Source organism: Trichosurus vulpecula, chromosome 8, assembly GCF_011100635.1.
Source record: "Trichosurus vulpecula isolate mTriVul1 chromosome 8, mTriVul1.pri, whole genome shotgun sequence".
Lineage (NCBI taxonomy): Eukaryota > Metazoa > Chordata > Mammalia > Diprotodontia > Phalangeridae > Trichosurus > Trichosurus vulpecula.
This window is the reverse complement of record NC_050580.1, coordinates 197612531-197639032: the sequence shown is the minus strand read 5'-3', so window position 1 is coordinate 197639032 and position 26502 is coordinate 197612531. Positions and strand designations below refer to the sequence as shown.

Sequence of the window (26502 nt, the reverse complement as noted above, 5' to 3'; positions counted from 1 at the left end):
AATCTATTATGCTTCAGCTGAAGTTAAAAAAAAAAACAAGGGTAGCAATTCTGATCTCAGACAAAGCAAAAGCAAAAATAGGCTTAAGTAAAAGAGATACGGCTATCCATTATCACCCCTGTTATTCAATTTGGTACTAGAAATATTAGCTTTAGCAACAAGAGAAGAAAAAGAAATAGAAGGAATTAGAATAGTCAAAGAAGAAACTAAGTTATCACTCCTTGCAGATGATGTGATGATTTACTTAGAGAATCATTTAAAAAACTACTTGAAATAATAAAAAACTTTAGCAAAGTTGCAGGATAGTAAAATAAACCCACATAAATCCTTGGCATTCCTATATATTACTAACAAAGCCCAACAGCAAGAATTAGAAAGAGAAATTCCATTTAAAGTTATTGTAGACACTATAAAATATTTGGGAGTCTACCTGCCAAGACAAACCTAAGGCCTATATAAACACAATTACAAAACACTTTTACATAAATAAAGTCAGATCTAAATAAATGGAAAAACATCAGTTGCTCATGGTTAGGCCGAGCTAATATAATAAAAATGACAACTTTACCTAATTAATTTACTTATTCAGTGCCATATCAATCAAACTACCAAAAAATTATTTTACAGAGCTGGATAAAATAATAACAAAATTCATCTGGAAGAACAAAAGGTCCAGAATATCGAGGGAATTAATGAAAAGAAATGCTAGGGTAGGTGGCCTAGCCATACCATGTTATATAACCTGTGTTATAAAGCAGCAGTCATCAGAACTACTTGGTACTGGCTAAGAAACAGAGTGGTGGATCGGTGGAATAGCTTAGGTACACAAGGTGCAGTAGTCAACAACTAGAGCAATCTATTCTTTGATAAACCCAAAGAATCCAGCTTCTGGTTTAAAAATTCACTGTTTCACAAAAACTGCTGGGAAAATTGGAAAATGGTATGGCAGAAACTGGGCATAAACCATATGCACCATATAACAAAATAAAGTCAAAATGGGCTTATGATTTAGGAATAAAGGCTGATACTATAAGCAGTTTGGGAGAGCAAGGAATAGTTTACCTGTCAGATTTATGGGAAAGGAAAGAATTCATGACTCAGTAAGAGATAGAAAGTGTTACAAAATGCAAAATGGATAATTTTGACTGTGTTAAATTGATAAGTTTTTTATAAACAAAGCCAATGCAACAAAGATTAGGAGGGAAGCAGAAAATTGGGAAAAAAATCTTTACAACCAGTGTCTCTGATAAAGGCCTCATATCTAAAATAAACAGGGAACTGAATCAAGTTGTCAGGAATACAAGTCATTCCACAATTGATAAATGGTCAAAGGATATGAACAGGGAGTTTTCAGAGGAAGAAATTAAAAGATATCTATAGCCATATGAAAAAATACTCTAAATCACTGTTGATTAGAGAAATGCAAATCAAAACAACATTTAGGTATCACATATCTCCTGTCAGATTGGCTAACTTGAGAACACAGGAAAATGATAAACGCTGGAGAGGATGTGGGAAAATTGGAACATTGTTACATTGTTGGTGGAGTTGTGAACTGATCCAGCCATTCTGGAGAGCAATTTGGAACTATGCCCAAAGGGCTATAAAAATATGCATACCCTTTGACCCAGCAATACCACTTCTAGGGCTATATCCCAAGGAGCTCATACAAGTGGGAAAGGGACTAGTATGTACAAAAATATTTATAGCAGCTCTTTTTGTGGTGGCAAAGAATTGGAAATCAAGGGGATGCCCATCAATTTGGGAATGGCTAAACAAATTGTGGTAATTGTGTAATGGAATACTATTGTGCAATAAGAAATGAGGAACAGGAGGACTTTATTACAACCTGGAAAGACTTATATGAACTGATGCTGAGTAAGGGAAGCAGAACCAGGAGATCATTATACATAATTACAGACATGCAGTATCTGTAAAGGCTAACTTTGATAGACTTGGTTCCTCTTACCAATGCAAGGTTCAAAGATAGCTCCAAAAGACTCATGATGGAAAAAACCATACACATCCAGAGAAAGAATTATGGCGTGTGAATGCAGATTGAGGCAGACTATTTGCACTCTCTTTTTTTTTTTCCTTTTTTGGTTTCATTTTTTCTTTCTCATGATTCATTCCATTGGTTATAATTCTTCTTTACAACTGCACTATTATGTAAATAAGTTCAATGTGAAAGTAAATGTAGAACTTACATTGAATTACACGCCATCTTGGGGGGGAGGGGGGAGGAGAGGGAGGGAGAGAAAATTTGGAACCTAAAAACCTGTGGAACTGAATGTTGTAAACTAAAAATAAAAAATAAACTATGAAAAAAAAAGAGATAATGAATAGACAATGAAGTAATATCAATACTAAGCATATATGCACCAGTGATATAGCATCCAGATTCTTAAGGGAGAAGTTGAGTTACAGGTTTGTGACCAAACAAGACATAGCATTACAAAATGTCAAATGGATAATTTTGGTTATATTAAATGAAAAAGCTTTTGCACACACAAAACCAATGCAACCAAGATTAAAAGGAAAACAGAAAGCTAGGAAACAATCTTTACAGCGAGTGTCTCTGATAAAGACCTCATTTCTCAAATATATAGATAACTGAATTTATAAGAATACAAGTCATTCCCCAATTGATAGATTGTCAAAAGGTGTGACCAGGCAGTTTTCAGATGAAGAAATCAAAGTTCTCTATGGGCATATGAAGAAGTGCTCCAAATCACTTTTGATTAGAGAAATGCAAATTAAAATAACTCTGAGGTACCACCTCACACTGATCACAGTGGCTAATATGACAAAAAAGAAAACGATGAATGTTGGAGAGGATGTGGGAAATTTAGGACACTAATGCACCGTTGGTAGAGTTGTGAACTGATCTACCCATTCTGGAGAGCAATTTGGAACTATGCCCAAAAGGCTACCAAACTGTACATACCCTTTGATCCAGCAATACCGCTGCTAGGTCTCTATTCCAAAGAGATCATAAAAAAGGGAAAAGGACCTGCATGTGCAAATATATTTATAGCAGCCCTTTTCATCGTGGGAAAATATTGGAAATTGAGAGGATGCTCATCAATTGGGGTGTGGCTGAACAAGCTGTGGTATATGAAAGTAATAGAATACTACTGTGAGTAAGAAATGAACAAGCAGATTTCAGGAAAATCTGGAAAGGCATATATGAACTGATGTAAAGTGAAATGAGAAGAACCAAAACACTGTACACAGTATCAGCAACATCGTGTGATGGTCAACTATGAATAACTCAGTTCTTCTCAGCAACACAATGATCCAAGACAAGTACAAAGGATTCATGAAGGAAAATGCGATCCACATCAAAATGAAGAACCAATGAACTGTAAATGCAGATCAACATACTATTTCACTTACTTTATTCTTTTTCTTGTTTTTTTTCCTTTTGATCTGTTTCTTTCACAACTGTAACTAATATGGAAATATGTACTACATGATAGCACATATATAGTCTATATCAGTTTGCCTACCATTTTAGGAAGAGAGAAAGAGAGGGAAGGAGGGAGAACTCCAAATCCTGTAAAAATCTTGTAAAAAATGAGTGCTAAAAATTGTCTTGACATGTAATTGGGAAGAAAAAAACCAAAATACCATTAAAATAAAAACAGTTCAAGAGCTCTCTGATCTACATAATGACCAACCATGTCTCAAGAAGATTTGTGAGGAAGCATGCCACCCTCCTGACAGAGAAAAAAGACATGCATTTTGGGACGTGGCCACTTGTGGTCTTGTTTTTCTTAGCTATGCTTATTTGTTACAGGGGTTTGGCTTTTTTCCCCCACCTTGGATTTTTTTTTTTTTAATTCGTGGGGGGAAGTTAGGAGATAGTAATGCTGATACCAGAAAAAGAGTCATTGAAACACTTTTGAAATGTACAGAAGAGAACAGAAGGAGGCACAAACAGGACAGATTTTAAAGTGATGCAAGGGATTTATCATATACTTTTAAAAATCCAGGTGATATGAAATGGAGATTCACAATTTCATATATAATCTTCTTTTTGTGTTTTGTGCTGCACATGGAAATACTCCCCATTTGGATGTTTAAGTTCATAATTTAAAAAAAAATTTTTAAAGATTTCATCAAAGGAATGTCATTTAAGTTTAGACCTTGAAGGCCCCAAGGCTTAGTATAGCTCCCCTCTGAACTTTGCGTATTCTTGGTTTATAAATTCTCAAGGTATAGAGGGATGAGAATGGGAGGGGAACCTGGGAAGGCAGTAATATTGGTAGCACCACAATGATAATGAGGTACTTTAGTTTAAAAGAACATTAACTATTTCTAGCCTAGAAACTACTTGTCAGACAATCTAAATGGGGAATAAAGGCAAAGAGAATAAAGGATACTGTACATCAAGTACCTAATGTAGGATAGTTGATAGTGTCACCTATTATTTGGCATTTGCATCTTTCCAGCATTGTTATATATTATTCTTCTTCCTGTACTCAACCTTCCAGCCAAACTGGTCTTCTTACTGTTCCTCACACATGACATTCCAGGTCTTATGTCTTTTCCTTTGCTCTCACTGTTCCCCAGTGAATACCCTTCTTTCTTACCTCCCTTTCCTAGAAACCCTTGTTCCAAGCTTCTACTCAAGTACCACTTTCTAAATGAAGCCTTTCTTCATAACCAAACTATCTCATATTTATTTTGTATACATCTTCTATATATTTCTACGTACGTACTGTTTCCCTCAATAGAAGGTGGGCTTCTTGAGGGCAGGAGCCGTTTCATTTTTGTTTTTATCTTCAGTACCTAGTTTAGGATCTGGCATAACATTCTTAGAATCCAGATCTAGGGCTGGAAGGGACCTCAGAGACCAATGATTTCACACCTCTCATTTTGCAGATCGTGAAACTGAGGTCCATGGAAATTAATTGTCTTTCTCAGGATTTCACAGCTAATAGACAACGGAGGTGGGGTTTGAACCACGACCTTCTGACTTCAGATACAGTGTTCTTTCCACTGTCTCACACTGCTATCTTATAGAAGGCATTTAATAAATGCTTGTTGATTGGTTAACTTAATACTTAAAAAAGACTTATGAGGATAAGTCTAATGCCAAGAATCTACCTGTGAATAATGGAATTTTCTTATTATGTTTTATTTGTATATGTATGCCAAGTATATTTTTCATGTTTTCCTTTGATTATCTAATTGTCTCATTTTTTCTTTATTAGGGAGAAAACTGAGAGATACTACTGTGTCCTGTTCAACGATGAGCACCATTCTTATGACCATGTTATATATAGTCTGCAGAAAGCTCTTAAATGTGAACTTGCAGAAGCTCAATTGCATACCACTGCCATAGACAAAGAGGTTAGGGAAATGTCAATCTATTGCAATTACATTGTCCTGTGTGTTCATCAACAGTCAGTTCAGTAGATATTTATTTAACATTTACTAGCTTTATCAGGCACTAGCCTCCTTTCAATTTAATCTTCATATTATATTAACTATCCTACAATAATGAAATAAGAAGAAAAATTTCACCAAATATTTGGTTAGTTCTTTTGATCTGTCTGAGGTTTTGAATAATCTCGCTCCCAGTCTTTTTCCTATCATTTTGATAATTAAGATGAGTATATTTAGTAACACCCAGGATTATATATGTAGCAGATTTTAATATAATGGAAAAACAGACCAGGTAAACCTGCTATTGTTGCTTTGCTTCAATTTATTTTCTTTGGTCTATGAAGTTGTTTAATTTTTATATCACTTAGTATTAATTTTGAATAATTTTAATAATTTATTCATTATTAAGCATTCATTTACTATATACATATTCTACTCACTAAATTCTAGGGGAGTTAAAGAAGCAGTAGAAGACCTAGTCCCTGCTTTTGAGCTATTTGTAATCTGATTGGGAAAACATACTATTTATATATGAAAGATTTTGGTTTTCCTCATGCTATTCCTGCACAGGCATTTTAAACTAGAATGTTTTAACTTTCTTCCTCTTGTATTTCTGCACTGCTTATGGAGGTAGTAATTGTAAAAGGATCAAAAGGCAACACACAGAAGGGAAGAGCAGTAAAGAGTCTTAAACAGTCTACATGTTGAATAATCAGTTGAATAATGAGTAATCAAGAGTTGAGCCTACTATGTTTTACATAATTGACAGCAATCAGATTTCTTACCAACTTTTTAATGCATGTTTTAAAAGTCTTGCATATATGCATAATATATGTGATGTAAATTGTTTCTTTTTATGTTATGTTTATTTATGCTAAAACACAATCAACTTTTCCTTTAGGTATGCTATCAAATTACTTTTAAAAAGAATGTACATACTAAGGGACAACATTGCCTTCTTTTGAACGTTTATTCTAAGGACATGTTTGTTTTGTTTTTAATGAGAGATTTACTTCTATCCTGTGAATGTAATGATATTATATACATAAAGTACTTTCTGAACCTTAAAGTATTATGTGAATGTAAGTTGTTATATCATTATTCATAATTTTATCTCCCAGATGGAGTTGAAAGCAGAAGTACTATATCTAATGGTTTAAAAGCGTTTAAATTCTCTAATGGTTTAAAAGCATTTAAATTCTTTTAATAACTGACTCTATGTTATAGCCAGATGATTGCTTTGTATTAAGCTTTGGCCTACACAGTAGAATGTGGTGACTAATTTAGTTAGTAGTAATTATTAACATTTACATATCACAGATGCTAGCCTCCATGAGACTGACATATATTCTCCAGGATGTAAAACCCATCTTCTCTTGTGCCATTCCAGAGGTGAATAGAATAGTCAAAGGCCTGGAAATTATGCCATATAAGAATCAGTTTCAGGAACTGATCTGATTCCTATCTTATTCCTCTCTCAGTTGCTAGCCCTTCACATATTTGAAGACAGTTATGTCTCTCTTACCACCTCTAAGCCTTTTCATAAAGTAGTAGTTATAGTCTGGCAAGGAAGTGAGTTTTCAGTCACTTGAGAGCTTCCAAGGGGAGACTCACTGACCACTTCCCTGGGATGTTGAAGATGGGATTTGAGCTTTGGTTGGGGGTGAACCAGGTGATTTTTGAGGTACTCACCAACTCTGTGATTGTGTGAGTTCTAGATGATGTGAAGATCATCGTGCTGCTACACTTCAATGACTTTTCATAGCTCCAAGTCTGTGAAGCTCAGTACTGGTCCCAGTACTTATTTCTTAGGCAGGTTTAAAACAGAGTCTATTACTTTCATAAAAAAAGACCATAAACTTAAGACAAAGGTGCAGTTCTGATCTTATTAATATCCTGAAGCCATAGGGTTAGAGAGCTTTGGGCTGCGAAGCCACCAGCCTTCACTTTTCCTTTTTAGAATTCCAAGTGAACATGGTGGAGACAGATTCATCTTTGGTCTAGGCTTCAGCAAGCAAGTTTTAATAATTCATAGTCTGTTAGACTTTTAGCACCAGTGTTGCTTAGTGTCAATGTCACTCTGTTACTTAATAGTCCTCCAAATTTTGTTTATAATTAGGGTCGTCGGGCTGTTAAACTAGGATCTTGTGTTCATTGTCGAGAAGCAAAGGAAAGTATCAAGGTAACTGCTTTTGGAAGTATTTGAACATACAAAGGGAACCATGAGAGAGCTGTGTCAGTGGAGGGGAAGCTGAGAGTTTTGGTCTAGAGGGGATGGTTATAGGAGGGGGAACAAGACATTCCACAGTATAAACTTGGCTGTACAAACTAAATCAAATCGACATGATCACTGCCTTCCAGGAGCTTGATGGCTCACTGTTTAATGTATCGTTCTGTTCTTCTTTCCCCATTTGCCATAATCCTCATGAACAGAAAATTAACAATAGAAGGAAGAAGTTAAATAAAGATGAAAGGCAATTGAGATAAATTTTAGATGAATTCAACAAATTATAAGATTCTGTTGGTTAAATTAACATCTGAAGGCAGTTAAGCTTAGTTTTTAGTTATGCTTTAGGTTTTCCTAACAATCTATTCTTTGTTTTCTTTAATTATTTCCTGTATCTCTAGTTTCATTCAGAAAATGTTTCTCAGCATCCACTTCATGTAGAAGTTCTACATGCTGATGTTATGGCTCATCAGAAATTTGCTTTGCGTCTTGGCACCTGGTTGAACAAACTTATGAGCTACTCAAGTAAGCACATATTCCTTCATATTTCTTATAAACATTCTTTTCTTACCCATGGCTTTAAAATCTGACTAAATAGACTGCATTTGAAATTAAGGTGATCATATTAATCTATTCCCTCCGTTGTTAAGCTTTTGATATATTTTCAGGGTCATACCTTGTATTTTTCGTAGGTTCTTAATTGTTTTCTTAATTGGCTCTTAATTCCTTAAAATAAAGCAGCCAGTTGTTAATGTTTGAAACTAGTAATCCTGATATTTTAAGACAAGATGGTTTATGTGTTTTTGGAGAAGGATTGAGAAAAGTATGAATGTTTGCATTGACTTTTCTTTCCCAGGTGATTTTCGACAGATCTTCTGCCAGGCCTGCCTCCAGGAAGATGTCCCTGATGATCCCTGCCACATAAGCAGGTTAATGCTTTGGGATGCAAAGCTTTATAAAGGTGAATAGATCTTATTGCTTTGAGTAAGAGCCATAATCCATTTTAACAAGTACTTCCCTCAATGTTAAATTGACTGACTTTGTTGATTTTAAAATGCTATGATACCTTAAGGTGAAGAGATCATTTAGTCACTTATTAGTAAAAAGGGTATTCTTTTAGGCCAACCTCAGTTATCAAGCTAGTATTTCTCTGACTTCAATCTCCTCTATTAGTCAGGGGCAGTAAATAATATTTACTCATTGATCTTATCCAAGTTTCTCTCGAAAATTTCTTCATGAGAGAGAAAAAAGTAAAGGAGAGGACAGAGGAGAAGAGGAATGATGGTGATAAAATGAGAAAAAAGATAGAAGAGACTTTTCAAGTAAGGATATTCCTTCCATATTTATAATAAATCCACACTTATCACATAAATACGAAATAAGAGGAAAGGCGAAGCGAGGACATAAAATAAATTGAGGAATTATAGAAATGCTGGTATGTGAAGAAAACAAGAAAAGCCACACTTATGGCTTTATATTATTAACAATGCCAAATTAATGTTTTGGTTGAGGCCTATTAACATGTTCATTATTTTTAGAATATCCTGGAAAATTTCCCTGCCTTCTACCCCCATAAAATGTTATTTTTCACAGGTGCACGTAAGATACTTCACGAATTGATCTTCAGTAGTTTTTTCATGGAAATAGAATATAAAAAACTGTTTGCCATGGAATTTGTGAAGGTAATTGTCTGTTATCTATATCTATATGAAAATATCAGTCTGTGCCTATGAATATGGTGATTTTTATAAGTAAAAGAATAGAAATAGAAGTGGAGTGCTTTTGAAAAGCTTGATTTTTATAGTTCATTTTTATTGTTTAATTTCAGCACCTGATAGTCTCATAAACGGTTTCCTGCAGAGAATATAAAACCATGCAAGGAGAGGACATACTATCCCACTCACAGAAATACTCAATCTACTTAATCTCTTCATTCATTAATGTATTGAAGTAGAAGATGAGTTAGAGAAGTGATTTCAGATTAAGGGGCGGAAGAGTTATATGGCTGAGAAGGAAGAATCAGGATAGGCACTAGAATTATACTTGTATTTTCAAGGTTAAAATGAAAAGGGAAGCTTTAATCCTATCTCCTCCACTGTTATACCCTGATAAATTTATGCTTTCATTGGTGTGGATATTTCTTCCAGTGATGCAGTTTTTTTTTCCGTCTTTCCTTCCTTAAATCTTCCACAGAGGATTCACCGAATACTCTAATTCTTTTATCCCCATTATTTATTTTTTGCATTATTGCTTACTTTTTCACACTTTCAAAATTTGTTTTCTCAATTCCTTTTACCCTCCATAAGCCTTACACATAGATGTTCAATAAATATTAACTGATTCAATTTTGATTTTTAAGCAGTTCTGAGAGACCTGAGACTGGTCCAAGAAAAAGAGTCAGGCTTAGATTGGAAGTAGAAAGTGGAATGAAGATTGTGGTAGACAGTGTAGAGAGTATGATGAGATAGGCCAAAGTAACAAATTGAAATCTGTGCAAGAATGAACTTATGAATAACCAATCCATAACATGATGTGTCATTAAGAATAAATTAGGATCTTTTGGGATACACCCTTGAATTTTAAAGTTGATAGCAAGGAAGGCAGTCATGTTGTTCTAAAACATACCCTTTTTTGTCATTATCAGGCAGAACATTGAACATGAGTGTAGCCAAAATAATTTTTAGGCAAAGGCTTGAGTCCCCTCTACAGGTGATATTTGTTTGGATCTAATACCATAGCTGCATCTTATGAATGAGAATTTTTAAAATGATAGCCCTAAAATTCTGAGTCAATTTGGTGAAAACTCTTCTTAGTGGTTTGTCACCAAGAAGCGAGGTACATAGAAGGGTTTATCCCTACAGTAACAGATTGACTTTGTAAGGTATAAAGAGATGATTTCTACCTTGCAACTGCCCCAGCTATCTTCTCGCTTTCAAATTAGAGCCATTCTGAATATGAACCCACATTCTGAATAATTACTAGCATACGCATGCTGTATTACTTCCACTCCTCAATTCTAGAGTTACCTCTTCTCTGTAGGGATGCCTTCTCACTTTAGGAAATTCCTTTGTGTTTTAAAAAAACTTTAAAAAGTATTGTTACTTAGTAAAAAAAAAGTATTTTTATCATGAACTTAATAATCATGCACAGACACAAAGAGGAAACCCCTTGTTCTCTGCTGAGTACTTCCTCAGATCCTAGAATTATGAGGAGAGTCCCACCCAATCCTAGCTCTTTGGAGCTGCCTCTGGGATATTTCATAGTTATCAGATTTGTTGCTTTGGATCATTGAACTAATATTTATGCGTCTTTTTCAGGTGTTTGCAAAATGTTATTAATGTTTAGTCTAGCCCTATAGATGTAGAACTTAGGGGCACACAAGAGTAATAGGCCTAGGGATAGAATTCAGGTTTCTTGATGTTTCTGATATTGTTGTCTCTGTGTATGAGTTAAATTTAATTGTTGAAAAAGTTTCTAATAACAGTTTGTAATCAAGATTCTCTAAAAATCTTTCAGTTTTATAAACCACTACAGAAAGACTACATCAGTGATGATCATGATAGAAGTCTCTCTGTGACTGCATTATCAGTTCAGATGTTTACTGTTCCTACTCTGGTATGTACACGTTACTGCTTTGTTCCTACTTTTTGTGGTTCATATTACTTTTACATTTTCTTAAAATCAAAGCAATCAGTAAACTTGCCACTCATCTATTTGCCACCCAAACCACATATATACCTGAGTATCTGGGAATGGATGTGAGGAGTCTTATCAAGGTCCACCTAGCTATTCTGGGCCCATGCAGTTAAGTCAAACCTGCTTTCTGAATGTGTGTGTATATGTATTTGTGTATGTGAAAAATTTGTTTTTGTTAAATATTCTTTCATTCCTAATTTTTTTTTGTTTTGTTTTGGAATAAGAAGCCAGGATAAGAGGGAGATTTACTGAAGGTTTCTAGTTGTTGGAGATTATGGTACCTAGCCCTCGAGAATAGAGAGCCCTGCTTTCCTTTATGTCTCCTGAGAGATCAGCTCTGTTCTCTTTGTGTATTTTCAGCAGACTGGATAATAGTTTGAGGGAGCAGAATAGAAAGCATGATTCAGTGGAAAGAAGTTAGTGGACCTGAATTCAAAGCCCAGCTTTTTTATTTGGGAAGGTCACTTAACTTCTGGGTTTCAGAGGGGCTGGACTAGATGATTTCCACTTTTTCCTGGTTCTAAATCTTAATTCTATGATTATAAGAAAGGTGGTAGTTCTAGAGCAGATACTTACATGGTCGGTTTTGAAAAGTATGTCATTTTCTATACTGTTCCTCACATGAACATTGATAATGATTATATATCCTGGTTCTCTATTTGCTTCTTCTCTAACGGGGATGGTTGAAGATTTTTACATTGAGTGCTGACTTCGTTTTCTGTAATTTGCTGAATAAACAAATGATGTACATTTGAGGGCTTAATATTAAAGTAAGTATTATTGAAATACTATGTAGGCTCGTCATCTCATTGAAGAGCAGAATGTTATCTCTGTCATTACTGAAACACTGCTAGAAGTTTTACCAGAATACTTGGACAAGAACAACAAATTCAACTTCCAGGGTTACAGCCAGGACAAATTGGGAAGGGTATATGCGGTTATATGTGACCTCAAGTAAGTTGATTTTGGGAAATGGTGTGTGTGGGTTATCTTTTAAGTAGTATGTATTCTTAATTTATTTCTCCCTCTGAGATAAACCATGAATATATTTTGTTATATAAGATTTTATTTGAAGAAGAGTAAGAAACAAAGGATTGCTGTGTATTTATGCCCATATTCATAATTGGGATAATTTTGCCTTGTCAAATCCTAGTTTAATTGTGCCTAAACCTCAGTTTGGATATTAGGGAGAAATTGCTGGTCATAGAGAGTGACCAAAAGAGCTTTCCTTGTGGTAACTGCAGTTCTAAGTGATGATGTGTTGAACACTGGACCACAAGGACAGAATGCTGCTGATGCAGGTGGGTTTTGAGAAACCCTGCTGTAAAGTGGTTAGAACAATCCTACTTTGAACCTGCAGACAGCCTTTGGTGTTTTATTAAGGCTGTAACAAGGGTTTTCTCCTTCTCCAAAGCTTGGATGTATGGAGTATGGAGCTTGGATCCCTTGGATCTCTTCTATCTCTCCCAAACTGATGTGAAACACACTTATTAGTCCCTTTGGGAACCACTGAGTTTGATCAGTAACTATTCTGTGTTCATGCTTTTCTCTTCAAGTCTTCTGATGGCTAGGTAAGCAGTGATGGACAAATTGTCTATTTAAATGTATAAGAATTTAATGTGTTTTTTCCTGAAGAAAAGGAAAAGAAGGAAATTAGGCTATATCTTTTCATTTGTTTTTGTCTTTGTACCAAGCTTTCTCTAAACATTTCCCTCGGGTGGTTTCTTGTTCTTTTTGCAGGATTTGCATATTTGTAGATGATTTTATATTCTAAACCAGTGTTGCCCTTTACTGCTATAAACGTCAAAGAGACAAAATGTTTGTTGGCTGAGGCAGTTTCTAGGCTCTTTTAGTCTTCTCTTTGTAGTAATTGCTTTACGTTAATTACACTTAAATTAAATTATGGGATGCTAGTTTGGTGATTGTTCTTTTGTCCATTTCTTCCCCCTCCACCTTTTTTTTAAGTACCAGAAGCTTGTTTAAATAGATCCTTTTGGAGCTGCCTCAAGTACATGCTCTGTCTTCCTCTTTTTGATATCAATTTTGATCTTTGCTTTGACAAATCTGACCATACCTTGCTGATTTGAAAATGATTCCCTCATTGATAACCAGTCATATCTTATATTAGAATCTAATCAATTAAATTTTTTTGTGTTATTTAATGCTTGTCATGTTTCACACCTCCTGACTCTCTTAAAGAAAGTTTTTGAACTACATAGGCTACAGGAATGTGGCTTCTGAATAGTCTTTGGCCCCTTTATTTTCTTATTCCTGAACAAGGTTTTACAACATATACTGACAATTGCATTGAAGACACAAAGTATTAAAGTGTATGTTTTGAGTGTCTTAGAAATTCTTTGAATCAGGGTTATCCCTATGAAGTTTTCCATAGGATTGCTATCTCCTTACGTTCTGCAACAGAATCTACACACAGACTGCAGTTATCTTCATGGTCATCTTTTTTGCAAATGCATACCATAAGTACTTGGTTATTTGGATGACTAAGAATCCCATGAAATGATACCTCTTATCTGTGTGATAAAACCATCCCTGCCAACTCCTTTATTCGCCTCTTTATAGCAAGTCTGTGAGCCGTCTCTCCATTTAGCAGGATGTGGGTTTGGATTACATGCAACCTAGGAAATCTCTGTGGAAGCCTTTGTTAGGTTAGGTCAGTTCTTTGCCCAGTTAAGGAGCCATACCTGCCTCACAGGATATAGTATGTAAGTATTTTTTCTTCCTTGTCTGACATTTGCCAGAGTACAAATTCATATCCTAGCTTTATTAGCCAGAAAATAAATTAGCATATCCAGATCCCTATTTACTGGAGCTTGATGTTATTGCAGTGAATGAGATGGTGGTTTTTTGTTGCATTATTTAAAGAATGTTAATGATAGTGTTTGTAATCCAGTGAACTATAAAATTATTTCTAGGTAGGTAAGTAACATATTTCGTTGTCTTTTGAAACAGGTATGTCCTTATCAGTAAGCCTGCACTATGGTCAGAGAAGTTAAAAGTACAATTTCTTGAAGGTTTTCGATCTTTCTTGAAGATTCTTGCATGTATGCAGGTACTTTATTATTTCTTGTCATCATTAATGGAAGACATAGAGGAATGATATTAAATCTATCTAAAATCATTCTGATCTTTTTATCTTTAAGGATCATGTATGACAAATTTTCTTTTTTTGCTATATGGAAGAGGCAGCCTAGTATAAGGGAAGGAATGCTAACTCTAGAGTCAAACAACCTGGATTTTCAAACCCTGCCTCTGATACTACCTGTGTGACCTTGGGAAAGTCACTTAAACTCCCATAACCTCAGTTTCCTCATATATAAAATGAGAGGGTTGGGCTAGATGACCTCTGAGGTTTCTTCCTGCTGCAGAGCCCTGATCCTATAAATATTTGTAATGATTTGTGCTTTTTATTTTGAAGATAATTACCTTAATTGAGAAAGAACAAAGTAGAAGTTTTATCATGTGTGTCCCCAAATAGGATTTCTATTATAGACTCATTTAATATTCTGTTAGTATTTCACTTTACCTCTTTATAAAATGAACCAGTCTTTTTTTTTTAAGTTCTCCAGTATGTTTAGTTTATGTAAATTAAAGATACTTTTATTATTCATTTTTCTGTTAAAATGTATTTCTTTGGATTGTGACAATATTACCTTTTTTTTTTTTTTTGGAGGGGGGAAGGCAGGACAATTGGGATTAAGTGACTTGCCCAGGGTCTCACAGCTAGGACAATACTACTTTTAAAAAAAGAGAAAAGCCATGTTTTTATACACACACAACCACATACACACATGTACATATATGTACACATGTGTGTATGCGTTTACATACATCTATAGCTATGTTTTTAAAATATGTGTGTGTGTTGTTGGGTTTTATTCTCAGGGAATGGAAGAGATCAAAAGGCAAGTAGGGCAGCATATTGAAGTGGAGCCAGACTGGGAGGCTGCTATTGCTATTCAGATGCAGTTGAAAAACATTCTTTTAATGTTCCAAGAATGGTGCGCTTCTGATGTAAGTAAATCTTATCTGTGAGATTTTTTTTTTCCTCTTTTATGTCTTTGCTTTCCATACAGGAATATCCTCCCTCTCTCTTTCCAGCTTATAAAATCACACCCGTCCTTTTAGGCCCAGTTCACATAGCACCCATTTCAGAACTCTTACTTTTATCCCAGCTAGAAGTTGTTGCTACTTCTGTTCTTTGGCACTTAATTTATATTGTTTATATGGCAACTAACACATACTACCTTATGTTTGATTTATTTGTGTACATTTCTTATCTTCTTTAGAGAGTCAGACCACCCATAAATGCCATGGCTTTCTTTGTATTCAAAAGATAGTCTAACACTGTGCTTTGTACATAGTAATAATTCAGTAAATATTTGTTGAATGAGTAAGTCCCACATATCTAATAAGAAGCTTATTTTCTTTACCTTGGACCTTTTCCTCCTTCTGACATCACTTTTTATATCAGTGGTGTTCACCCATTTTTCAAGGTTTGAAACCTGATGTTATCTTTGATTTTTTCCTCTCCCTCACCTCTCATAGTCTGGTTACCAAGACCTATGGTTTCTGCCCCCATGACATCTCTTATACCCATTCCCTTTCTTTTTCGTCCTAGTGCCAGCACCCTAGTAGAGATTGTCATTACTATTTAATTGGACGATTTATTTTATTAGCCTCCTCACAAACCTTTATTCTACTCTCTCACCCTTCTAGGCTATCTAATGATTTAATCATATTGCTACTCTACTCAGAAATCTTCGTTGATTCCCCACTGCCTACTGAACAAAGTTCACATTCTTTTACCTGGCTTTTAAGGCCCCACCATCCCCACCCCAAGCCCTCCCCCACAGTATGTCATCACCCTACCTTTCAAGCTTTCTATTACTCCCAGCAAAGATTTGGAAAGGACCGCAGAGGCTATCTCATCCAAAAGTGGCCTCTAACTTATCCTATACAAGGTCACCCAAACTTTACTTCAGTGCTTTTTGAGAGGTTGAATGTACTGCTTCTAAAAGTGGACCATTCTACTTTTCAATAGTTTTAAGTCATTAGGACATTTTTCCTTAGAGCAAGCCTACATTTTCCTCATTAAAACTTCTATCCATTGCTACTTATTTAACCTTCCATTGCCAAGAAGATCATATCTAATTACTCTTCCATTTAATAGCCTTTCAAATACTTTATGGTGACTGTTATATGTTAGTAAATGTTCTCTTTTTAGAAGCAGAACATCCCCAGCATCTTCAAGTGATCCTCATATATCACTTTCTCTAGGCCCTTTACCATCTTAGTTGCCCTCTATGTACTCCATGTATTTATAGACAAGTAGACCACCTTTTGTCTCTTGTGTAAGCCCTGTCCTTTCTTGTTCCTATGTTTTATGCTCATGCCTTTTGAGATCTTTCAGAAACGGATTACATGCCTTAAATGCCGTCTATCTTTGCCTGTTCTTCAGTTCTTACCCAGCTTGACTCAAATGCCACCTTCTTCCAGAAGCTGTTTTCCCTGCTCCTACCTAAGTCAATGACAACCTTTTACTCACCTCACAAAGTGCTTTGTGTTATAATTCTCTAATGAATTTTTGTAGTATTTTAGTTATTTGTGTATGCCGTATTCCCCAGCTAGATGGTAAAGAACCATATCTTATCTATACTTTGTATTTCTCTCTTCCCAAGTACCCTACATAGTACTCTTTACATGTGGTTGAGGTTTAGCAAATTTTTGCTGAACAGAATTAAATAGCTAGTTAACATTCTTGTATTTTTTGTTTGTTTTCAGGAAGAGCTCTTATTAGTGGCTTATAAAGATTGTCATGAAGCTGTGATGAAATGTACTTTAAGTAACATTTCTCATGAAAAGTCTGTCATTTACTTGTATGGCCACACCTTGGAATGCAAGCCCCACAAAGTGTCTGTAGATCCTGTCAGCATACATTTGCCACTCTCCAGGACGCTTGCTGGTGAGTTTCTTTCTGACTTGTTACATGATCTTTGGTTTTTGTATACTCAAAGTGATAAAACCTGCTCTTGCTTCCAGAATAGATCTTTATTCAGAAAGTTCTTTTTAATTCAGAAAACCATGTTACAAATGCTACTCTAGGAGCATATCCTAGTTCTTTTTATTATAGAAGTTAAGCACAAGCTGACTAGAGAGATTTCTCCATCAATGTCTCTCTCTGTCTCTCTATATGAACATATGTAGCTATATATCTGTATGCCTCCCTAAATGTATGTGTGTATATATCCATCTCTACATATCTATCTTTTTATATAGAGAGATGTATGATTGTATCTCTATCTGTCTCTCTAGCTCAGATAGCTCATATTCCTACTTATACGTACTATGAACTCACCAGTCACTTAGGAAACTGGGGATATCGTATGCCTGGCTCTTTGAGCAACTGATCAATAGTCTGATAAGGGAGGAAATAAGATTTTTCAAAATTCAGGAGGATACTTAGTACCCTTCTTGATCCAATAGTTGCAGCTAGTGGCCCTCACTACTTAAAATTTTACAGAACTTTCTTTTTCTTATCATTTGCATTGAGTCAGATGGTTTCCTGAATTTATCAAGAACTTGAAGGCCTACTTCCATTTTTAACACTCTTACTTTTCATTCCACTTATTAATCTACTTCAGTAGAACTGCATTGGACTTAATGGACCTAAAGAGGCATAATTATGTCTTTAAGATACTGTTAAATAGCAGCACTCAAACTTTTTGGATCACTAGGCCATTTTAATTTAGCAGCTCATCATTTGGGATGCTTGCTTCTGCTCAGAACATGCCAAGTATGGGCTGGTTGATTTTTTTATTGATCAATCTTATGATTTCATCAGCATATCAACTCTTGTAAAGGAAACTCTTATCTATCTATGCCATCAGTGCAGCTTAGAGTATTAGAGTTTTGCCTCAGGCCCTGAAAAGTTAAATGATTTGCCCGGGTAGATATTGGGGGCAGGACTTGCATGTTAAGAGCCCTGCTTTCTATCCACAGTGAGAAGCTGTGCTGCTTCTCACCAAATATTGTATGCCATACATTGCTGCTTGCCCAGTTCTGTCTTGAGCCCCTTACTTTCTCTAACAGATTTAGACCATCTCTAAGAACTTTTCACATTACACTTTTGAAAATAGCTGTTCTATATTATGCACCTAATCAACAGAAACAAACACATAGCTGTTTGTTCCTGATATTTCCCACTGTCCAGTGTCACCATCGTATTGCTAATGTCACCATACTTCCCTGCTAAAATGCTTGAAATGATAAACAGGATGCTTTCAGAAAAACCCGGAAAGACTTACATGAAATCACGCAAAGTGAAGTGAACAGAATCAGGAGGACATTGTACACAGTAACAGCAGTATTGTACAATGATCAACTGTGAATGACTTAGCTATTCTCAGCAATATAATGATCTAAGATAATTCTGAAGGATTCATGATGAAAAATGCTATCTACCTCCAGAGAAAGAACTGATGGAGTCTACAAATAGCAACATACTATTTTTTTTTTTTACTTTTTAAATTTTTCTTGGGGCTTTTTTTTATCTTTTTTTTCTTTCTCAACATGACTAATAAGGAAATACATTTTGCATAACTACACATGTATAACCTGTATCAAATCGCTTGCCTTCTTAATGTGGAGGGCGGGCGGGAGGAGGGAGAGAGAGAATAGGAAGCTCAAAATTTTAAAAAATGATTGTTAAAAAAAATTTACTTGTAATTGGAAAAAATAAAATATTTTTAAAACATGCTTGCTTTTGTCTTTGACTCCTTATATTCTTTTATTCCTGTTTTCTGTCATTCATCTAATTGTGATGGTTTTTCTTTTTTAATTGATGATAGTTCCAAACTATATCCCCTTGTTTCCCTCCTGTCAGGTTCTGATTGTTTCACACCTGATGGTTCATACTTCTTTAGACTTAATCTGATTAAGCAACTGTTTTCAGGGCAAAATCAATATCAGTCCTTCTCTATAACATTTAAGTGATAACAGAACGACCTTGCACTTAATCCTTAACATCACATTATTTTGTATCAACATTCTAACTCATCTTAAGAAGAAAGTTTTTTTTGTGTGTCTTTAAATATCTTCTGAATGTGGATTAAATTTAGAATGATGTCCATATTTTTTGTATAATGTATAAGCATGTCACTTCTTAAATTTATTGTTGTATACACATATGTTATATGTGTGTGTATACATATATATATATATATAGATATAGATATAGATATATACACCAATTGCCTTTGAGTGATATAGAGTTATAAATTTTGATTAATGGCAGTGTGACATAATGGGTACTGGATTTGGAGTTAGAGAACCTAAGTTCATGTTTTCCCTCAGCCACCTTTTACCTATGTGGCCTTGAGGAAGTTCTTTCTCCTCTCTGGACTTCAGTATCTAAAAAATCTAATCGAATAAAAGAGGAGGTTGTGTTTGATAATCTTTATGATCCTATCTAACTCTAAATTTTTTATACTATACTGGCATTTATTAATAACCTTGATTAAGAATTTAATCAGAAATTGAAAGATAAGAGTACTTTGAAATAAATCTTATCAACAAAAAGCAAACTTTTTTAAAGGATTATCCTGTTATCCATAAGGTATCGAGTTGACTTGAGCAATATGAGTTGGATTTTGTCATACTCATTTTTCTTTCATGTTTCAGGTCTTCATGTACGTTTAAGTAAGATCGGCGCCTTTTCAAGACTGCATGAATTCGTGCCTTCAGTAAGTGTTTAAGGGTTGATTTTTCTTATCTTTCATTTCTAAACACTTCCTAGTTGATGAATAGTAAAGAATATTATGAAGAAATAGTGAAGAAGGAAAAAAAAAGGATACCTTGAAAATCCACTTGAAATTCTTACTTAGAAAGTTTTCCTCTGTGGCATGTTGAAATTACCTTAAAATTTTATAGCAAGAATTGACCTGAGAAATCCCTAGTTCAACTTATACATCTTAAAGATGAGAAGGTTGAAATGCAGAGAGGTCAAATGAGTTGCCCAGAGTCACAAGCCAGGTAGTAACAAAATTAGAACTAGAACCCAAATCTCCTTCCTTCTGGTCCAGTGCCCTTTTTATGTCACAAAAGTATTTAAATCTTTACTGTTTTGTGTGAGCTATGTCACATTACTTGTGGAGCATGTTCCTAGGTTTAAAAAATTAATTTTTACAAAAATGTATGTTTTACACTTGGAGTTTTTTTCTTGTGAGCATACCTTGCCATCTGTTAAGGGGTAATCCCAGAGGAAGGCAGGTTATTCTGCCACCCTTCCTCCTACATTATCTCCCATTTATTCCCAGTAAAGCTAGAACAACAGCGGGAGAGGTGGATAGGTTATCTCCACTCTCAGTTTTCCCAAGCTGCTTGCTCTACATATTAGCAGTTTCACTACAGCTCCAAAATAGACAATCCTGTCTCTACAAATAAATCTATTTATATTAAAATACTGACATTCTGTGCTCTTTACTTTTAGGAAGATTTTCAAGTAGAGTTGCTGGTGGAATATCCCTTGCGTTGTCTAGTTTTGGTTGCCCAAGTTGGGGCTGATATGTGGCGAAGAAATGGTCTTTCTTTAATTAGCCAGGTACATCAAACTCTGCTCTTCACATATATGAATCTAAATAGTCTCTGAACCTCTTCATTAATGGGTCTACATGTGGACCCATTAATTTGGTTTTGGTTTGCCCAAGTTGGGGCTGATATGTGGCGAAGAAATGGTCTTTCTTTAATTAGCCAGGTACATCAAACTCTGCTCTTCACATATATGAATCTAAATAGTCTCTGAACCTCTTCATTAATGGGTCTACATGTGGACTGTTATGGTTGTGTGTTGCATGACTATACATGTATAACCTATATGGAATTGCTTGTCTTCTCAATGAGTGGGGGTGGGGAGGAAGAAAGGGAGAGAATTTGGAATTCAAGAGTTTTAAAAACGAATGTTAAAAATTGTTTTTACATGTAACTGGGGAAAAATAAAATACTAATTTTAAAAAAAAGAGTCTACATGTGCAGTGAGGCTAGTCCTCAAACAGCAAATGGGGTATTGCCAGGCCTGTTTCTGAAGCCTTTCCTGATCAATAGGACCTGCTACAGCTTGTGCTCTACTGGCATAATTTTCAAGAACCTTTGCCCGCATCAGGGTGAAGGATCAGACTAAGACTTTAGTGGTGGATAATTTCACATATTGAGTTCATTCATTCAATGAGCTTGTATTAATTACCCGCTGTTTGCCATCTACTATACTAAGGGTTTAGGATACAAATACAAAAATAAAACAGTTCCTGCTCTCAAGGAGTTTACATTCTGTTAAACAGATAAAAAATATTGATACTGATTTACAAAATCTACTTTGTTAAGAGTAAATCGATTGTCTCAGGCTTACCTGTTGAATTCTTTCCTGTCCTTTAAAGCCTAACTCAAATATCCCTTCCAAGAAGCTTTCCCTGGTCCACCCTGGGATTGGGGGAGAAAGTAATGACCTTCACCCTTATGCCTCATATTGTACTTTCTTTTGCAACTCCTTAATATAACTATCATTTATTATTGTTTGTTTAGTTATCTTTTTTTAAACTCAGTGGATGAGCAGGGTGGGGGGTGGAGAGTGGGGAGCAGTGCCATGCCATGTTCTGCACAGAAGAGCTCCTTAAGAAATGTTTGCTGATTGGCATGCAGGTCACAATTTTTATATTCAAAGTTGTCTCTTTATACAGTCTTAATTATCTTACAGTATCATGCTCTCTCTTCATTATAAAAGGGAAGGGAAAATTTTGAGAGCTGGCCCTCAAATATGACTAGAGCAACTGATAAACATTGAATATTCATGAACCCCAAAGAAAAGAGAAAGGGGACTGACACTTACCCACTAGTACAACTTCCTTAACTTCTTACTGTCTTTAGATAATGTCTAGATTTGTTGTCGCTGTTGTTCATTTGTTCAGTTGTGTCCAACTCTTTGTGGCCCTGTGGATCATAGCATGCCAGTGCTGTCCATATACTGGAATGGTTTGTCATTTCCTTCTCCAATTTCTAGATTAGTAAGAATTATTTGTTGTTGTTAACCTTAATTACAGTTTCTTCCTTTTACATCTATTTACTTGTTTTTACCTTGTAGGTATTTTATTATCAAGATGTTAAATGCAGAGAGGAAATGTATGACAAAGATATCATCATGCTTCAGGTAGTAATCTCTAGTTATAACTGCTGTTTATTGCCTTATTACTCCTCAAAATCTTCTGTACTAAAGCTATTATAGTTATTTCTTAATTTTATCAACTTTTATTTCATTGCTAGTGCAGAGTATGATAGAATAATGATGAAAACTGCTACTGGATGATCTTGCACTAGCTTCTTTTGTAATTTTTCTGACAGTTATATGAAAACCAAGTTACAATTATTAGCAAATGAGAAAATTTATGTTTATGTATACTTCTGGGTATGTCACACAGATTGGTGCATCTTTGATGGATCCCAACACTTTCTTGTTATTGATACTTCAGAGATATGAACTGATTGAGGCATTTAAGAAACTTGTCCCCAGCAAGGACCAGGTAAGTAACAGAACAGGGTAGGTGAATTCATTCCATTGACATCAATATTGAACATCCTTTTATTGCATTAAATTTTTCATTGCATTAGTATTTGGAGGTTACCATGCCAGTTGATCATTTGGGATGTACAAAATAGTACCACTTACCTATTTGGAGTCTCTTGCAAGGCTCTAGATGATAGGACGAGACATTAGAAAGCTTTTTTAAAAAATTAATCATATAATGTTCACTTTCTGCAACTGAATATCCACTTTTAGTAAGTAAAGTATAATCCCACCATGGGTGACAGCCTTGAATCTGAAACTACTTTTTCTTCCAACCAGGGAAGGAAGAAACTAATAATAGAGGAAAGGAGTAAAGGTTAGTTAGAATTAGTTTCATTGTTTAATGCTCTTTTATAGAAAGCTAGTAATATGGGGAGGGGTACATCCTTAGCCTTTTGAGGTTGACTAGCATTGCCTTGGTGCCACAGTCAGAGCCTGGAAATATGGAAATAAATGAACCATTGAACTGACATTTTTCAGTTCTTATGTTCTAATGTAACTGATTTATTCTTTTTAAAAATTCTGTAGGATATGGTTAAACAATATAATGCACTAATAGAAGAAATGCTTCAGCTCATCATCTACATTGTGGGTAAGAATCTAGAGGTAACAAGACTAAAACAGATATTTTTGAAGTAGAATATTATTGCTTTTAGAAGGAAAATTAATGAGGTTGCTGCAGTTTTATTTAATCCATTCTCCTAATGCAATGCAGAACACTAATTTTAAGATAAATTGTGACTAAAAAGCTTAGGTAACCATTGCCAGAAAGCATAGAATTTAGAGATTTGCCTTTGGTTACTTGATGTATATTGACTTAGAAGTGATACTTTGTCTCAAGGTGGGGAAACTTAGATGAAGAAAACCTGCAGATCTGGTGTTGACAGCTGTTTAGGCATGGGAAGATATTGAAGATATTGTAGGTGTTATGAGAAGTAAGATACTATTTTAGCTTTTATTTTCATTGTTTTCTATCACAATGACATGGAAATGTTGGATATTTTTGCGTGAATGGTGATCAGGGAAAGCAAAACTATATTCTGTACCGTCAGTAATCTTGGTCATTTACATTGACTGTTAGAGATGGAAATTTTATAATACAGCTGCAGTTAACCTAAGTATCCCTTGATTAACAGAAATCAGTTTACAGGTTCTGAATTTAAAACTCAAGAACAGTTTCCTTGTTTGGCAGCTTGGGTAGAGCAGAAAGCACTGAGTATGGACTTTAGAAGACCAGTTCAAGTCCCAGGTGTCCTTTACTGACAAGCTCTGTGACCTGGGCCAAGGCACATGGTCTCTCTGAACTTCAATCTCTTCATGTAGAAAGTGAGGAGAATAATACCCGGTTGTCTTATCTACCCCTTTGGCAGTGGTAGCATGGATCAAATGAAATAAAATACGTAAAGTGACATATAAAACTCATATACATGTGAGCTATTATACTTGATCTGTTTCAAATAGCTGTTTGCTAGGTAATCACATTTTTCAACAGATGATGTAGTTAAGCTGTCATTGCAGACAAGAACTCAATATTTGGTCTTTAGAAGTATGTATTACATTTCCCCTGCCCAACCCCAGTCCACTGATTATATAGGCATTACTGGCTGCAGGTAAGAGAGCAGTAAAATGTAAAGGAAAAGTTCAGAAAGATAGTCATAGAATTATTTAAGATTTATTTAAGATAAAGTTAGGCATTTAAGGTGTTTTTAGGTTTACAGAAATGCCAAACTCTTAAGACTTTAGGAATTGCTTTTTCTTTAGTGGAGATAAAGAGAAAAGTTCTTAATATAATATTATTTTCATTTTTAATATATTTGTTCTGAATATTTAAAATAATGTTCATATTTTTTACTTTTTTAATCAGAAATATGTGACTAGAAGAGAGGCAATATGGTATAATAGAGAGAAAGCAAATGTTCTTATAAGGAAGCCCTCAGTTCAAGTCCTAGGCTGCTCATGTCAAATTCAAATAGAAACAGGTTCCCTAAACCATACAAGGATCGTTGTATCTGTTATGTTGACTCAGCAAACTACATATTAACATTATCTATGTTCTTTTGTATTTTTATCTAGTTAATTAAATATTCTCCAATTGCGTTTTTAATCTAGTTCCACATATTTCAGGCCTTCATGCCTGTGTTTGACTCCTCTGCCTTAGGCACCTCTTCAAGAAAATATAAATTCATTTGGTGGCCAAAATATCTTCAAAAGAGTTTTCATAGTAAAAGGCAATGTGCTATACTGTAGAGAATGACTCCTGGAATACGGGTCACAGATGTAGCTGATCACTCTGGTGTTACTGCTAGCTCTGTGACCTTAAAGAAGCTTTTTTTTTTTTTTCCTGAATTTCAGTTGCCTTATTTGTAAAATGGTGAGGTTGGGTTAGATAGGCTGTCAGGGCCTTTATGGCTCTAGGATTCTGTGATTTTAAGTCTGTTCAGTTCAGCAAACATTTACTATGTATGCCATGATGCAGAAGACATCATCCTTGTCCTTATGGAGAGTATAACCAGTAGCAAAGGGGCACTTTTTGGGGTAGCAGAAAATTGGAAACAGTAGATTACCATCAGCTGGAGAATAGCCAAACAAATTGTGGTACATGAATATAATGAAACATTACTGTGCTATAAGAAATGAAGTAGGGCAGCTAGGTAGCACAGTGGGTAGAGTGCAAATCATGGAGTCAGGAGGATATGAATTCAAATCCAGCTTCAGACATTTATTAGCTGTGTGACCCTGGGCAAGTCACTTAACTCTGTTTGCCTCAGTTTCTCATCTGTAAAATGAGCTGGAGAAGAAAATGAAAACCACTCCAGTATCTTTGTCAAGAAAACTCCAAATGGGGTTACAAAGAATTGGACATGACTGAAACAAGAACAACAACAAGAAACAGTGATATACATGCTGAATATAGAGAAGCATGGGAAGATTTACATGAAAGAAAGATTCAGAGTGGAGTAAGCAGAGCCAGAATACAGGTAGTCAGCCAGCATTTATTAAGCATCTACTACAGCAGTGCCAATTTAAAGAACAACCACGAAACAAAAATGAATGTTGCGTAATTACAAAGAATAAGATTGGCCTCTAGCTAGACATATGAGAAGATACCGTCACCCCATTCCTTTGCAGAGATGGGGGATCAATGAATGTGGAACATTGCATATGTTGTTAGATTATATATTTATTTACATATATATAAAGAGAGCGAGAGAGCTAGGTTTTGCTGATTTTTTTTCCTCTTTTTCCTTTTAAAAAATTTCTTTGTTATATGGAATTACTCTAGAATTAGAAGAAGGGACACATGGAGGAAATTTAAATGATGTAAAGATATCAGTAACATTTATTTTTAGAAAAAGTAGTAGCACAGTGAAGACAGGCATAATGTGGTGTTATAGAAGAACTGAAATAAAGTCTATGGGAACACAAAGTAGAGAGGTGGCATTTCAACAGGCTAAGCAATTATAATTATTATCTGAGCCAAGCCTGCAATCAGGATACCTGGTATCCATTACACAATGGTAGTGGCAGGCAGGTAATCAAACCCTATTGGCTT

At 35.1% G+C, this 26502-nt stretch overlaps 1 protein-coding gene across 1 annotated transcript in view; it reads left to right on the top strand.

Moving 5' to 3' along the window:
* Window positions 1-26502, top strand: part of UBR1 (ubiquitin protein ligase E3 component n-recognin 1) — a 149126-nt gene that overhangs the window by 46242 nt on the left and 76382 nt on the right. Inside the window, exons 6-20 of the mRNA XM_036734149.1 lie at window positions 5223-5361; window positions 7517-7579; window positions 8026-8149; window positions 8481-8585; window positions 9218-9306; window positions 11141-11239; window positions 12117-12274; window positions 14291-14390; window positions 15224-15352; window positions 17123-17303; window positions 20021-20082; window positions 20829-20939; window positions 22470-22535; window positions 22804-22905; window positions 23478-23541. Of these exons, the coding sequence (XP_036590044.1) occupies window positions 5223-5361; window positions 7517-7579; window positions 8026-8149; window positions 8481-8585; window positions 9218-9306; window positions 11141-11239; window positions 12117-12274; window positions 14291-14390; window positions 15224-15352; window positions 17123-17303; window positions 20021-20082; window positions 20829-20939; window positions 22470-22535; window positions 22804-22905; window positions 23478-23541 (1592 nt within the window). The remainder of the gene's footprint in view (window positions 1-5222; window positions 5362-7516; window positions 7580-8025; window positions 8150-8480; window positions 8586-9217; window positions 9307-11140; window positions 11240-12116; window positions 12275-14290; window positions 14391-15223; window positions 15353-17122; window positions 17304-20020; window positions 20083-20828; window positions 20940-22469; window positions 22536-22803; window positions 22906-23477; window positions 23542-26502) is intronic.